Source organism: Cervus canadensis, chromosome 25, assembly GCF_019320065.1.
Source record: "Cervus canadensis isolate Bull #8, Minnesota chromosome 25, ASM1932006v1, whole genome shotgun sequence".
NCBI classification, from domain to species: Eukaryota; Metazoa; Chordata; class Mammalia; order Artiodactyla; family Cervidae; genus Cervus; species Cervus canadensis.
This window is the reverse complement of record NC_057410.1, coordinates 24023706-24040714: the sequence shown is the minus strand read 5'-3', so window position 1 is coordinate 24040714 and position 17009 is coordinate 24023706. Positions and strand designations below refer to the sequence as shown.

At 40.4% G+C, this 17009-nt stretch overlaps 1 protein-coding gene across 1 annotated transcript; it reads left to right on the top strand.

Annotated features, from left to right (window-relative positions):
* Positions 1-13718: 13718 nt before the first annotated feature.
* LOC122427149 (olfactory receptor 10AD1-like) lies at positions 13719-16544 on the top strand. The gene is made up of 2 exons (XM_043446455.1): positions 13719-13793; positions 15540-16544. Exons 1-2 carry the CDS (start codon positions 13719-13721, stop codon positions 16542-16544), a joined length of 1080 nt encoding a protein of 359 aa, XP_043302390.1.
* Positions 16545-17009: the final 465 nt, after the last annotated feature.

Here is a 17009-nt window from a genome sequence, read left to right as displayed (position 1 = left end):
TTTACCACTGAGCTACCTGGGAAACCCAGAGAATGAGCTACTGGGCTAATAATTAATAAAGGCCTGTGAGGGCAGGTGAAGAGCAGCTGAGAAGCATAGTCATGGGACAAGAAAAAAGGCAACACTGTTCATTTCATTTTTCCTCTGGACAGGACTTCTACATAGGAAGTATGAATGAAGTTATAGAGCTGCCTGGCACTTGCTGCATTCCCCAGCATGCTTGCCAGCTTGTTGAGGGACAGGCTTGCTAATTTGGCAATGTTCTTAATGTGGTTCATCAAGGAGCAACAGTTTTTGGCGTTTACCCCTGGAATTTTTAACAAGAAGTCCTGGGGACCAGAGTTATACCTCTCTGTCTCAGAGAGGGTCTCAAAATCAGCAGCCACAATCATGGCCATCACAGCATCTGGTTGTGACTTGTTCTGATTCAGCTCCTCAAACAACTGGTGGGGGAGGGGGGGTTGGTGGCGGGGTACAGAGGATAGGGAGCCAGGGAAGTGAAGCATGAGGACGGTGAGCTTGAGGCTGATGTACATTGCCAAAGATCTCCTGATGGAAGACACCTCAGGACATGAGGGAGAAAGGCTTAGTGGGGTCCAACTCGATCAAAAGTACCTGCTGCTTGTAGTAGCAGGAGATGTACTGGCTGTAGAGTCAGCAGTTGTTCAAAAAGCCAATCAGGTCACTGATGCTCTTGTACTCCTTGCACATTTCCCATGTCAGGATGTAGTCTCTGACCTCCAGGTCACTGGCTTGATGTCACTGTCCTGACAGTGGATCAAAGGTGGGAGTTCATGTCAAAACTCCTGCATATCCACAACACTACTCTGCTGGGTACCATTCTGCTTCTGGCCACCAGCTTTGCACAGGTCTGGTGGGAACACCTGCAAACACACAGCCTCTCATGAGGTTGAGATTTGCTTTTGGTTGCAGCCTTTACCTTTCCACTTACAGAAGACCCTTCAACATATCTTTTAAGGTTGGTTCAGTATTGATGAACTCCTGGTATTTTGTTCTCTGAAAAGTTCTTTATCTTCCCTTCAATTATTAATGATAACCTGGGTAGAGTATCTTAGGTGCAGGTTTTCCTCTCTCAGCACTTTAAATAGATAATGCACTACTTTCAAGCCTGCAAAGATTCTGCAGAAAAATCAGCTAATAGTCTTATGGGGACTCTCTTGAATATGACCCATTGTCTTTATCTTGCTGCCTTTAGAATTCTGTCTTTAACTTTTACAATTTTAATTATGATATGTCTTGGTGTGAGTCTGTTTGAGTTCATTTTCTTTGATACTCTCTGTGCATCCTGCACTTGATATCTGTTTCAGCCATCATTTCACCAAATACATTTTAACCCTCTTCTCTCTTCTTTTCCTGAGACCTCTATAATGTGTGAATGTTAAGTATGCTTGATGTTGTCCCAGAAGCCCCCATTAAACACTTTTCTTTTTTGTTCGTCACTTTTCTTTTTGCTGCTCTGAAAAGAGCAGACTGAGAGCAACAAGGGAACCAGAGGAATTGTAGAAGATAGTTGCGGGGAAATAGTGATTAGCCAAGATGGTGTCAGTCAGGCTCTCTCACCCCACTTCCTCTTGCTCATGCCCCACATCCTATAAACAATGACTTTGAATGGTTATATAACAGCTGAAATTACTTATAGCACTGTACATGCACATCAGGATATACTCACTTGGCCACGGGCCACTTTTGTTGTATAAACCTATGTAAGCCCCACATGAGAAGCCCTGCTGCTGCACCAGTCAGGAGAGAATAAACATATTTGTAGTTCCTATAGTTCCTTGCATTTTCTTCCAGCTTCCCTGCTTTTTTTACTTAAAAAAAAAAAAAAGGCAATGGGTGGGAGAAATATGCTGTGAGGTATGTGACACCATCACTCTATGGTGGCCTCAAAATTCTCCAAGAAAGTTGCTCCTCCAAAAACAAGAACTAAATTATAAGTCTAACCCACATGGAAGAAGTATAGTGCTTGGAAGTTATCACTCGCAGCCTCATTAATGAAAGAAAAAAAAAAAAGACAGGGTGAACAAACTGAAATCAATAACACTCCGTAAACTATCAGAATGTTGAAGTCACAGGGCAAACTACCACCCCAAAACCAGGAGACAGGTGAATACAGAGAATCACAGCTTCCTTAGGAGCAGAAGCTGTAGCTAGAGCCTCGTCAGAACACTTGAAGGAAAATTGACCAGTTACAGAAGACTGAGCATGTGCTAACTTAAGAGATAAAGACTCCTGGAGGCTCACCCCTAGGCGATTCCTCATAGTTTCATGAGGTTTACTTCCAGCATCCCCACCAGATACTCATGGTGAAGATCAGGGAAAAAAAAAAAAAAAAACACGCTTATGCTTCAGCAGTGAGACGGGAAAATAATCATCCTTTGATAAGCACAGAGAGCTCTGTTCTCCTTAACAGCCAGCTCTCGAGGAAAACTATCTTTAAGAACCTAACCAACCTGGGGAAGGATCCAAGGAAAAGAAAATCTGAGAAGTACTTGTAAAGGTGCCCAAGGACAAACGCTCATTAGAAGACTGATACTTAATCATAGGACCATAGCATGCTTCCACTCCCCCACCCCTTACCACCACATCAATAGAGCTGAAGGATTTCAAGGATTACAGCTGAAAAACCAGCAGCCCTCAGTCCCTATTTAGGAAGTCAGCTCTAAGAAAACAAAAAGACAACAGAGGAGACAAAACCAGGGGCACTAAGGGAAATTTTAACCTCTGACGCCATAGCAACAGCAAACATTAAACATTGCCTAACACCTAATAAGATCAACATAAAACCTCCACTACACCCTATTTACCTCAGTTCCTTTTATCTGATACCTTGTATCTGGTCTTTGACAATAGAATTGATAATAATAAAAATCCAAAAATTTTACAAAACAAAAATAGTGACAAAAATACATACAGTTTTGTAAGATGTAGCTCTTTTTATTAGGGAAAAATAAAACTTAAAAAGTAATAAATTACCAATTTAATCACAGAATAATAGACTATGCAAAGAAAGAATAAAGAAAACGCATGTAATAAATTGAATCAACTGCATCCAAAGATTGATTAAATTAATAGAGTTAGAAGAAATTGTTCATTTGACAGGGCTGTGGCATGACTAATCAAAAATAAACTTAAAACATACTAAGAATGAAAGGAGCACATGATTACAGATGTTGCAAAGTGAATTATAAAAGGACCCTCTGTTTCTGATATTGATGTACCAGGTGTTTAGACCAACTATCTTACAACCAGAAACTAGACACTTATTTCAAAATAACATCTACTTGAAGGTATTAATGTCCTAAAATAGCTGTGAAGAATTTCTAGGCCAAGATCCAGGAATACTTAATCAGTATTTACAGATTTAAAATGGCTGATAACATTGATAGAGTTAACAACTTTTAGCCCAAATGGCTCTTGAAGTTATACCACTTTTGGATTGCTCTTTTTTTGGTATCATTAGGGTAGAATTATGTCAATAAAGTGCTGTAGACAGAAGTTATAGAGAAGTAAGGAGACAGGTAATCTTCCTTCTTAGCCTGTCAATTAATAGTACAGAAGTAGATGCTTTTAAAGAGGTTGACAAGTTCACTTCTTTTTCAGGAGTTTTTGACTGGATATTTGAAGGATCTTCAAAAATCTTGACTGCAGAGGTCACTTTCCTGAAATTTAGCTTGGTGCCTTAAAAACTGTGCTCCCGCCCAAACTCACTCATGTTACAAAAATGCCCCAGTTATATTAGATTTTGTAAGACCCAGACTTGGAGATGGTGGTGGAGGTATATGTTATAGGGTGGGGCCAGTGTGGGGGTTGGTGGAGAATATCCCACACATTTAGAATGAGTCAGGACACAAGCAGCATAAACTTCAACTTTCCAAGAATCCAAGCAGTGGAAGAATAGACAGAAGAACTGTGGAGTGAGAGAATTACTGAAGTTTCTTGAATTTTGCAGAATCTAATTAAGTAACAGGAAGCATTTTGGAAGAACAGTGGATGAACCAGAGGAAAGAAGGTTATTACAGATTTGAATAATGGAATTATGATAATGAAGAGGTGGAGAAGCAAACATCAACCCACTCCAGTATTGTTGCCTGGGAAATCCCATGGACAGAGGAGCCTGGTGGGCTACATGGGGTCACAAAAGAGTTGGACACAACTTAGCAACTAAACAGCAACAACAATGAAGAGGTAGAGGATGGAGGTTAGAATGTTGAAAGAAAGTGAAAGTCACTCCGTCGTGTCTGACTCTTTGCACCACCATGGACTATACAGTCCATGGAATTCTCCAGGCCAGAACACTGGAGTGGGTAGCCTTTCCCTTCTCCAGGTGATCTTTCCAACCCAGGGATTGAACCCAGGTCTCCTGCATTACAGGCGGATTCTTTACCAGCTGAGCCACAAGGGGAGCCTGGTTAGAATGTTATCAGGTAGTTAAAAGCTCCATCAGGGAGAGCTTTTTTTTTTTTTTTTTTTTTTTTTTTCTTCGCAGGGAGAGCTTTTAACTACCTGTTTACCACCCTGTCAGCAGCATTTAATAAAGTATTCATATAGGTAGTCAACCAATAGTTATTGTGTTAAGCACAGTATAATGATGTGAAAAAATTGAATTGGGAGCACATGAACCTAAGTCATCAGAAATTCTAACTAGAAAATAATTCAAAATAAAATTGGGAAATAAGTGGTCAAAAGTTAAAAGGTTCCCAGATTTGAAGCTGAGGACACATGGATAATGATACTTCCCAGGCCCTCTTAAATATCAACTCATCTAGCAAATGGTACACAAATTTCCAGGGAAAATCTGAGACTATTCTAGACCTTCCAGGCCACTTCCCATGAACATAGCCTCACAAGGGAGCCTTGGAATGGACTGGTATGGTGGTACCCCCAGGGATCCAGTTAAAATGGTAAGACTTCAAGATAAGATAGTTGGCCTTATTACACTTGACTCCCAATAGTAACCAGGTTGAAGCTCATGCCTACCTCTGTGTGTTTGTGTATATGTTTGTAAATGTGTGTGTGTGTGTGTGTCCAAGGAGCCCATACTCTCTACCCTATAAATAAGAAGCTGGTTTGCAGCAGAACTCACTAGATCCTCACTCTTTGCCTGTGGATCCCTCCTCTGGGCCTGATCAGCAGAGCCAATGTCATCACCAGGGTGTGCCAAAGTCAAGGGAGAAGGTCAGTAAATCTGCTCACTTCTTCAGTGAAAGCTGACCCTGACTCTGTTTATTCATCAAAGACAAACATCTCTGACTCCCTCAGTGACCACCCGTGTTAAACCCAGATTCTGCACACAGTGACCGTGTCACAGATCTTGACTCCGTTAACCTCCACCCTGACCCACGTCTCTCCACTTCTGATGTCTTAACTCTGTTTCTACTTTTCCACCACTCTGCAGCTAGACTGTTCTCTGGCTCTCTCCTTCAAGTTTCTATCAGGCTCTCAGAAACTGACCACCTGCCCTCCTTGCTCTGCTGAGAGGCAAATGGCTTGGATATGTCAGATGGGGTCAGTCTGATTGGCAAAGGCCTGATTCCACTGTTGCAGAGAGGGATATAATCCAGAAGGTCAATCCCTCATGCCCTAGACAGGGCAAACTCCAAGTACCTGGCTATTTATTTAGTTCTGATTCCACATCATCATGTAAACATGCGCAACCTGCCTAGTTAGCCTCTCACTCTCTTTTCCACGTTTGGTTTTTCTTATTCTCTTCTGTGTGTGGGTGTGCAACACACTCCCTGTATAGGGCAGGGTTGGTTCTTAGTGTCTGTGTATGTTGATGTGCTTCTCTGTATTCCTCCCCTAAAAGCCTGGGCATTCATCACATTTGAACATATAAATCATCTTATCACATATTCACACTCTTTTCCTATCTCCAATTTAGTCTCTCTAACTCTCTCTTTGGCTTTAACACTTTTCTTTATTATTTTTTTGGTGAGGGTGGGATCTCCTCTGTCTTTAAGATTACTTATACTCATGCATTTATGTCTCTCAGCCTTACTCTTTATGTTTATGCGTGTTAGTATTTTCTATTTATCTGGCATTTTTCTGTCTTATTCCCTAGAGAGAGAGACTTAGAAGTGACTCAAGGATGACCCTCTTTTAGAGGCTGTAATACAGAGTCGCGGTCCTTATTTTTGCAGTACTTCTGCGAGCCAGATGAAGAGAAGTAGGACTTAAATATATCAGAGGAAAAAAACTGAGTTAGATGATAAGGCCCTCCTACCAGGGAAGAACCATTAGGATGGATCATAAAGCGTGGACGAGATCCTGTCCTCTCTCCAGGTTTCTGCAGGGCCAGTTTGGCTACCTCCTAGGATGCTAGACAAGTGTTTACAGTATTCCTTTTACACGGGAAGTGAAATCACAGGGACAGGGAGAGAAAACAGAGCTCACTACTAATGTTTACTTATTTGTTCAATCTGTGCTGGCCACTAATTACATATTATTAGTTAATTTTCATTTTATAGGAGAAAAAAACTTGAGAATCAACTAGCCAACTCCACACAACAGTAAGTGACAGTGCTAAGGTTGAATTTCAGGTATGCCTGCCTTCAAAGTCTCTGTACTTTGCCACCTGACTTACTGTTTCCCTCTAAAGTGATGAGACCAGGTTCCAGGCATGGTTTTTTATTCTCAAAATATATAACTGTTCACCTCTTAAAATCATTTATTTCTTAGTCCAGGAATCTCCCTGGGTTTCAGCCTTTTTCTTTAATCCTATAGGTACACATCTCTGTTCTCTGTCTCTTTCTGTCTCTCTGTCTCTCATTCCATCTCTCTGTCTCTCATTCCCCTCACTTTTTCTCTCTCTTTATTCTTTTTTCTAAGATTTTTAGAATCATTGAAATTTTTTCATGCATTTTAAATTGCAAAATAGCTCAGTTTAACCAATGCCATGGAATAGCTGAAGTTATCCAATCCACTGATGTTCAATAATTCTCCTTGATTACTAAGTTCTCCTCTCAGTTTCATATTCATTTGCCTTTAGACATATACAAAGAACTTGAATATTCAGAGCAAGATCATTATGGATACTTTTGCATCTCATTTCCTGTCTTGTTTCCTTGGTTACCTAGTTGTTTTACTCTTTGTCTAAGTCTCTATATTGAAAGTAACTGTGAGAAGGGAGAGGAGAAAGAAGTCTAGTCTCCATTATGGCTCCTAATAGAATAGTAAATTCACTTTAGGACTCAGCTGGAGGATGAATAGGGATGATAGAAGGAGATCAAGTCTCAAGAGATGGAAGGAGGTACAATATGGAGTTAAAACCTCGGCTATAAAATGAAAAATTGAGGTTATTTTCAGCATTTCCATTATTTATGGTGTCTCCCATTAGTGCTGATCAACAGAAAGGGTCTTCTGGGAAAGGTGGTGATTTACATTTACCTTTTGGATGTCGCGGGGATCTAAGTCATCACAGGCATCTGAAACGCCCAGCCATGGCATATTTATAACACCGGTCGAGGCCAGGCCATCATCAAAGGATTCAGGTACTTCAGAGATCCTGTTTCAGAAAGATATAGATAAATTGAAGTGGACTCAGTAGCAAGGAGGAGGATGAAGCAAAAAGAAAGCAGAAGACTGAGAGCGACAAGAGAATTTAGAACATTTCTACAATTTACACAAATGGATGAATCTCTGTTGCAAGCCAATTATTGGCAAGGCCCTATGAAGAGCAAAGTGTCCATCTTGCTAAGAAAAGAGAAATGGGAAGAAACTTAAAATAGAAAAGAGGGGGGTAAGCAGGTAGGCCTATTGAAACACTTCTGAAGTATTTTCTAATACCCTGGCATGCCTGCTGAGTTGTAACTGAGATGGCAGCAGAGGCCTCCAGGGACTCACACTAATGATTAATGGTCCTTCTGTAAAAGCCATCTAACTACATATGTCCCCAAAATACCTTTCCAGACATGGATCCATATGCTTTTGTCTACACAACTTTGTTAGGTAATACATGGCAAAATTTTATTTCCTATGGTCTGCCAATTTTATCCGTAATTTCCTCAAAGTTCACATAGATGTGTTAGTGAAAATCATGGGGTTCCAGAATTACATCTCACATGTTAAAATCTTTTAAAATGCCATAATTCCAAGGCATTATGAATGATATGTGGAACCAGCAAGAAAAACTATTACTCTTTTCTGACCATTTAAGGATTTGGTAAAGGCCTGGCCCTTACCAAATCACAGGGTCTGTGCAATAGGATGAAGGGTCAGAGGGGCCTGCAATACAGGGGCTCTACTCTTACAAGGTTTTTCTAGTTTCTCTCCATTTTGCTCCCAGTAAACAGATCCGCTATAATTTCCTCTCCTTCTGACATCCCTGCTATGAGATACTACCCAACTGGGTACAACTATTTGGTTCTCTCCCTATACAGATGGGCAGTAAAAATCTTCCAAACAACGCAACAATTGTGCATTCTTTATGATCTCTAGTTGTGGATGAAGAGCAGTCTCACTAATATTCGATATAGATCTCAGTTGTCCTTCTTTCTTAAGAGGGCTAACTCAGGGCTCATCCCTCATGGATTTCTGACTTGTCATCATGTCTGTCATCATGATTTTTCATCATGTTTTTGAATGATAAATGGCCCTATTTTTCTTTTTTAAGTCTGATTTCTAATTTATGTTAGTTTTACTATTTAGTAAAAAGGTATATGTTCTCTCATTCTTAGTTAACAAAGAGAAATTGATTGGCCACTTTAGGGTGAACTACACATTCTCTGAGCTGGAATCAGGGGGGTAGATGCCTTTGCCTTCTTCCTAAAGGCTGCCTTTCACCTAATCTTATTTGATTAGGAGAATTTTCAGAGATGGAAGATGGAATACAAGTCTCATAAATCTTAAGGGCTGGCTTTTAGCTCTCAGCCTTGAAATGCAAGGGAAATTTTCACTCAATCCTCAAACAAACCCCAATGAGTTCACATTTTTCATTGTATATAATTGATTTCAAAATTATTATGTATTGGCCATTATGGAATTTGGTACCCCCACCCTATTCATACATTGTCAAATTTGAGCAGAAATTTTTATCTTCCCTAATAAAGATTGAACAGAAAGTGCTTTTCATCTATCTGTCCTTTATATAACAATAATGACAGATTCCCTAATAATTCAGTTTACTATAAGAACATCTTTTTATGGCTACTTTCTGCCTTTAAGTCTTCTCAAAGTTTAGGTATAATTTCAACTTTGTACGTAATCTGGAATATTTTGGGCTTAACTTAGGTTCTCACTTAGTGACCATTTTTTCTTTTACAAAGATGCCTTTTTCCAAGAACATTTTTTAATATGTCAGTCATTAGCAAATATTTTTCTTACATCTGATATTTTTTCTTCTTGTATACATTTTTCCCAAGTATTTTATTATTTCATTACTCTTCAGAGCCCCCAGTATTTTATTGAAGCCCTATTAGAGCTCTTAATCACCTCATATTATATAATATTTAACTTGTAAAATATTACTGCCATCAACTATACTGTGTACTCTATCAGAATTTAATGAAAGTGAAAAGCAAGTGTTAGTCACTCAGTCATGTCCTACTCTTTGTGACCCCATGGACTGTAGCCTGCCAGGCTCCTCTGTCCATGGAATTCTCCAGGCAAGAATACTGGAGTGGGTAGCCATAGAGTACATAGCCATTCCCTTCTCCAGATAATTTTCCTGACCCAGGAATCAAACCTGGGTCTCCTGCATTGTGGGCAGATTCTTTACCATTTGAGCCACCAAGGAAGCCCAAAGTCATATCACTGCTTAAGTGACCTTGTGGGACAGTAAGTTCCTTTAGGTACCATTTCTGATTTTCCTAACCTTGAAAGAAATTGAAAACCACTGCCCACCATAGCAATATTCCCCAGGATGGACCTTCTTAAGTGCCTTGAAGCTCCATTTTAGTGTTGTTGTTGTTTTTATTTCACCACCTCCTCCCGATTCCACTCCCAATTAAAAAAAATTAGTATTTTCTCTGGGTAAGGTCTGGTTACTCCTATGGCCAGAGGCACTGCCTCCCTGGTGATTCAGAATGTCATTTTCTGAACCTACATCATTAATAAGCTATTTAGTTACTTATTGCAGTCTCTTCCCCATCCCAACTCAGTTGTCTGTGTTCTTATGTCAGTGTATTCTCTTTTATTTGTGACGGAAATATTGGAGTATAGGTCTGGAGAAAATCAACAAGGAGGCTTCTCAGGCAGTATTACTATTTTAGGCCTTAGGCTACAGAGTGACTCGGGAAAACAAATAAAAGCTTAACATGTGGTCCACCACAAACATGAGAGCTAGGATATCTCCCACACAAGGGTTGGGAGCCAAAGCCCCAGCTGGTAATAAACTACTTGCCTTGAATTCTTTGAGATATCTTGGGGATATCTATAATATATCTCAAAAGTTCATTGGTACTGGAACTGGGTGCTTAACCATCGCTCAATCACTCTCCATAGGAGATACTTCTTAAAATTTTATATTGGAGTATGGCCAATTAACAATGTTATGATAGTTTTAGGTGAGCAGTGAAGGGACTCAGCAACACATGTACGTGTATCCATTCTCTCCCAAATTCCCTTCCCATCCAGGCTGTCATGTAACATTGAGCAGAGTCCCATGTGCTATACAGTATACCCTTGTTGGTTATCCATTTTAAATAGAGCAGGGTGTACATGTCAGTCCCAAACTACCTAATTGTCCTCCCCCCTCATCCTTTCCCCCAGCAACCATAAGTTCATCATAGGAGACACTTTTGAGGAAACAAACAATTCTGTGAGATAAAAGAGTACTTTCATGTTCAGTTTAAAGAAGAGAAGCCTATGGGAATTTAATGACTTCAAATCTCTAACACAAGTTTTTTCAACTGTTGTGAGTTTCAGCTACCTTTTAGAAGTTGACTGAACTGTGAACTCACCAAGAAAAAAGGCTCTTACACATGCAACTTTTCCTACTACATTTCAGACATGCACAGACACTATAAAACATATCTATCTAGCAGTCCATGAACCCTAGGGTAAATGTATCTACCATAAAGATTCTTCACCTGTAAAAATGATGCATTTTTGCTTTGAGGTCACGAAATGATGTATTTAATCCAAAAAGTATTAAATTATAGTATACAAAAGAGGAACCATACTTCAAGCTGTGTAGGATTAAAATTGCTAGAGGCACATTTTCTTTAAAGGAGCCTCATAGAGTCTGAAGTTCATTCTAAGAGAAGAGTTTACATGCTTTTAAATAAGGCTGGTGAGTCCCTCTTTACAACTTAAGTGAGCCAAACTCATCCCTAAAACAAACATACTCCACAGAATAAATAAGCAATACAATGCTATATTATATTTTCTCTTCCTAGGTCATAGTATGCTAGGAAGGCAACAGTTACATTGTGGCTAAAAATGTTGAATTATTCAAAAGTGTCCTAGTCCTCTTCAGGAGATATGACAGGAATCAGAGTCTTATTTTACAATGAGACATTTTCCCATCAGTCTAGTCTATAGGAGCACACTTTCTTCACTGTGCTCCTGTGGTCAAGGAATATAGACTTAACTCACCAGCACTGGTTTTTTTTGGAATTCAGTATATGTGTATCAGCAGAATTCTTCTCTCTCAGGATCTTTTGTTTGGGCCAAAGCTTTATCACACTTCTTTGTTTGTAATTTTATTTCCGTATATGTGATAATATTACAGTAATAATCTATTGGGACTTGAGGAGGTCCAGGAAATAACACTACTCTTTCCCATCATTTCTGAATCAACTGAGAAATGAGTCTGCAAATGGAGGGTAAAATCCCAATTTTCTTTATAACAAAGTAGAAATTTTAGCAATTGGACTTCCTAATGCAGAAGCACAGAGTTAGACATTTTTCCCTATAAATGGCAGCACAGTACACCATCAGAGCCTCCCCCAAACAAGCGTAAGCCTTCCCTGAGAAAAGCCACTCATTCCCAAGGGGAGGCTAGAGGAAAGACAGACACATGTGCTCAGCTTTCCTTCTAAAATCACGAATCAAGTAAGCTACTCAACCTCCCAGGAGATGGTGTGAATGAAGGTGAAGGGAAGGGTCAGGAGTGCGGTGCTACTTCAGTTCCGTTCCCATGGAAGGAAACATCAGGAACACGGGGGCAGTTATTCCCCACCCTACACACCCCTAACAGTATCTGACACTGTGTTCTCTTGCCTCATTAAGTCTTTAACCAGAGGCGTGGTATATCAAGACAGTCCCACTTCTGCTTTGATGTGGCTGCTCCTCCAATGCAAATCATTGCTCTGTTGAAACGCTCTTGGAGCTTTGCTTGCAGGACAGTTCTAAAATGGATCAAAACTGTGAGTTAACAAAATCAAATCTGAGGTCAAAGTAGACCACAACTGAAAATTCATTTTCTACTCTTTTCTCCTTAACAAGCTGTGTTTTAGCTACAGTGTCCAAAATAACAGAGGTTCTTCAATGAGATTAAATTGTATTCTTAAAATATAATAATAAATCAGAGAGTCAAATGTTATGATATTTGTGAACAACTTTATAAAATATTGTTAATTTAAATGAAATTACAGACTCTCAGTTCTTTAAATAAGAAACCCAAGGAGTCATGGGTTATTTATCTCTAAGCACTTGGCAGAAGAAAATCCCATGACTAACAAATGTCATGAGTATGTAGACCTTTCAGAAAACAGAGGTATCAACTTAAATAACACCATGGCCATAATTAAGACCACCAATAAGAATTACATTTTAGGGCTTTGAAATTAGCTTTATAGCACATGGCAACAATTTCTAATGCCCAGTCTTAGAAGAATCTTTGTCAGAAATAATATTTGCAAGGACATGTTTTATATTACAGAATAATGTTAGCTTATCTGAAGCTCTAGGAGAATAAATGTTTTCTTATATTCTTGCTGATATTTTTTCAGCTAACAGATAAGACAGCATTGTGATTTTCAAATCATGGTGCTACAATTCAATTAGTTAGCACTGAAACAAAGTTTAAAATCCTGAAGAAGTTAAAAATATACTCTATAACAAAGGTGGGGGCAAAATAAGGTTATTAACAAATGGAATATGTGACATGTAAGATTGAATACCTATTCTATAAAGTGCAGTACACACAACTTATTATTTAATATTTAAGTAAACATTCATCACCATGGTATAGATGACAGAGAACTAACAAGGTCATCACACAAAACTTCTCTTCCAGAGTGGCTCACCAGGTCAGACCATCCTCCCTGGACAAGTTCTTCAAACACCATGAGTTTCTCTGTTATTTGCCACAGTGATTCAGAGACAAACATCATTATCAGTCAAGCAACAGAATGAGGTAGGATGTGATTTTCAAGATATTGTCCCATTTACTTACACAGATATTTAACTGGTTAACCCCTGATGGTAGTTAACAAGGCACTAGGTATCACAGAATATTCTCTCTAACAAACAAGCCACAGATAAACATCTGTGCTCCTGTAGATCAGAGTAATTCCATAAATTGAACTTCAGTTTCTTCTTAGTCAAGTTCACCTGTCTGAAATGTAGCTCACTTACTTCTCCTGCCCAGACTCTGATCTCAGCTTCAACAAGTCCACAGGGGCCCAGGATTCAAAGCCACTCTTGGATTAAATAGTTCACTCTGCCCCTCCTTGACATTTCTAGGCCCTCAATATGAAAATTTCTAGGTTCAAGTTCTAGGGTATCATTCCAAAACAGATATGATGGGAATGGCCTACTACCCAAACACTGCCTATACCTGTCAGGAAACAGCTACAGGGAATGCAAAGCTAAAAAAATTGGCAGTAATGTCATATATATCTTCTAAAATTAAGATAGGCAACATACGAGATTTAAAGACATGGAGAGCAGAGGGGAATTCAACCAGAGGCAGCTCAATGACAGATACCCACCACCAGAGATGAGAAAGGAAGAAGGAAAAGAAAAGAGAGAGAAGTAGAAGTAAGTGGAAAAACTGAGTGAAAGACACACAGGGGGGGAAATTGAGAGTGTGTAGAAAAGGAAGTAGAAGAAGAGAAAATGAAGAACTAAATGTTAAGAAGGAATACAGTGTCTATAATCATCTGAAAGTAGAAGGGATCTATCTGATAGACCCTAACTCCAAAACACGATTAAAAAGTAGGAAAGATTTAATGTGAACATAATGACTTCCTAAACATTACAGTGAGAATATAGCATGCAAATTCTGAATGCTTGTTCTCTGATGATAGAAAAAGGACAAGATTTACTGCTATTAGTAAAGGGACAGATTGAAGTTGTCTGAAGGTCTATTCAGAAATATTGAATTTGTGCCCTACTCAGAACTCCCCTGTTCTCACAGGATGGTTGGATCCTTTCCACCCAATTATGTATAGTGCTAAATTCCTACTGAAGAAGGAAAACTGATAGTAGCATGCAAGAGCTAACAACCAGGCCCATCTCCAGCATGCACGACATGGGTTGTTAATGCAGCAGCAGCAAACACCAGGAGCCTGAGACTGGAAAGAAGTAGGATGACTGGGACAAGCTGAGCATGATGTTTCAAGTTATGCTAATCATTTTCACCTAAGAGATAATCCTAAGGGTTAGCATGCTTTTATTTTCTCTAAAGGGGCTTCCCTGGTGGCTCAGATGGTAAGGAATCTGCCTGCAATGCAGGAGACCCAAGACCCTGGTGATGGGAAAGATTGAGGACAGGAGGTGAAAGGGGCAACAGAGAATGAGATGGTTGGATGGCATCACCAACTCGGTGGACATGAGTTTGAGCAAACTCTGGGAGATAGTGAAGGACAGGGAAGCCTAGTGTGTTGCAGTTCACAGGGTTGCAAAGAGTCAGACACCACTTAGTGACTAAACAACAACAATTTTCTCTAAAAATTCAACCGATTCATTGTTATTTTAAATAAGTAGCTCAGTTGGTAAACTATCTGCCTGCAATGCAGGAGACTCGGCTTCAATTCCTGGGTCAGGAAGATCCCCTGGAGAAGAAAATGGCAACCCACTCCAGTATTCTTGCCTGGAGAATCCCATGGACAGAGGAGACTGACAGGCTACAGTCCACGGGATTGCAAGAGTCGGACACAACTTAGTGACTAAACCACCATACTTGAGCTTTTTTTTTTTTTTAGAAAAATACATCTTCAAGTGTCTGTCAAGTGCATCCTTGATATAATCTTCTATGAACTAACATCCCTTCCTCTGAAATACTCCACTCCTCTGTTTGGCATGGGTTCTGGAAATCTATCTTGTTTTTTCACCTCTGAATGCATTTTGACTAAAGACTAATCTTTCAACACTTAGAATCCTGCAGCAGATACTTTACTTGACTTCAGCCTGATTAAACTAGAATAAAATATAGCCACCACTTCCTTATTTTTAATGTTATGATTCCATGGATGCAGCCTATGGTGACCATGGTATTCTCACTGCCCCATGCAGTGCCAATTATATTATGTTTACTTAGGTTTCAAAACATTTATCACCACTCACCCATCTTGTGCTATTATAGCTGTGTTTCTGGGATCAAGTGAGTACCTTGCATTACTCTACAGCTATCTCTCTTGTGCTTTTCCTGTCCTTTGTCCTCAAGCAGATCCAAGCCAGTGGACCTAAGGAATGGCAGCACCGTGACTGAGTTTATCCTCGTGGGCTTTGAGCAGAGCTCCCCATCCACTCGGGCATTGCTCTTTGCCCTCTTCCTAGCCCTCTACAGCCTGGCCATGGCCATGAACGGCCTCATCATCTTCATCACCTGGACAGACCCCAGGCTCAACAGCCCCATGTACTTCTTCCTTGGCCACCTGTCCTTCCTGGATGTCTGCTTCATCACCACCACCATCCCGCAGATGCTGGTCCACTTAGTGATAAAGAATCACACCCTCACCTTTGTCTCTTGCATGACCCAGATGTACTTGGTCTTCTTCGTGGGTGTGGCTGAGTGCATCCTCTTGGCTTTCATGGCCTATGACCGTTATGCTGCCATCTGCCACCCACTTAGCTATGCCCACATCATGAGCCGGCAGGTCTGTGTGAGCCTGGTGAGTACTGCCTGGTCCTTTGGGCTGATCAATGGCATCATGCTTGAGTATATGTCATTCCGGAATCCCTTCTGCAGAGACAACCACATAGAAAACTTCTTCTGTGAGGCCCCCATAGTGATTGCTCTCTCCTGTGGAGACCCCCAGTTTAGCCTGAGAGTCATCTTTGCTGATGCCATTGTGGTGCTGCTCAGCCCCATGGTGCTCATCATCATCTCCTATGCCCGAATCCTGGCCTCCATCCTGGGCAGGAACTCCTCCTCTGGTCGGAGCAAGACTTTCTCTACTTGTGCCTCCCATCTGACTGTGGTCATTTTTCTCTATACCTCAGCCATGTTCTCTTACATGAACCCCCGTACCACACACGGTCCCAACAAAGACAAGCCTTTCTCCCTCCTATACACCATCATCACCCCCATGTGCAACCCCATCATCTACAGTTTCCGAAACAAAGAAATGAAGGGGGCAATGGCGAGGGCCCTTGGGAGGAGCAATCTTTCCCAGGCAGAATCAGTCTAGTGGGAAGATGCCTGGAAGGGCAGCTTCCTCCTCCAGCCCTGAGAGCTGGGTAACACACCAGTGCTGAGAGATTCCAGGAAAGAGCATTCATAGGTTCCTTTGCACCAGCATCAGGCCTGGAAGATCCTATTGATATCTAATGCTCATCTGTCTGATGTACCTTTAAGCACTGTATTCTCTTAGACCTTCTTCAGGAGACTTGGAGACCTTCCTGCTGAGTAATTTTCTTTTAAGTTTTCACAACAGGATCTATAAATACATAAGTACACTTAATTCTATTTCATTTTCTTTGCATAGCACTTTTATGTGCTCTTCCCAGACTGAGTTCTGCCTAGACATTTAGGAGTAAACTTCTTCTTTCAATTTAATCTGTTTTTCTTTCTCACACTCCACTCTCTCTTCCTGAATCTGCCCTCATCCATTCTGCTCCTATATGAGGAACAGTAGAGGAAGAAGTAAGAAAAA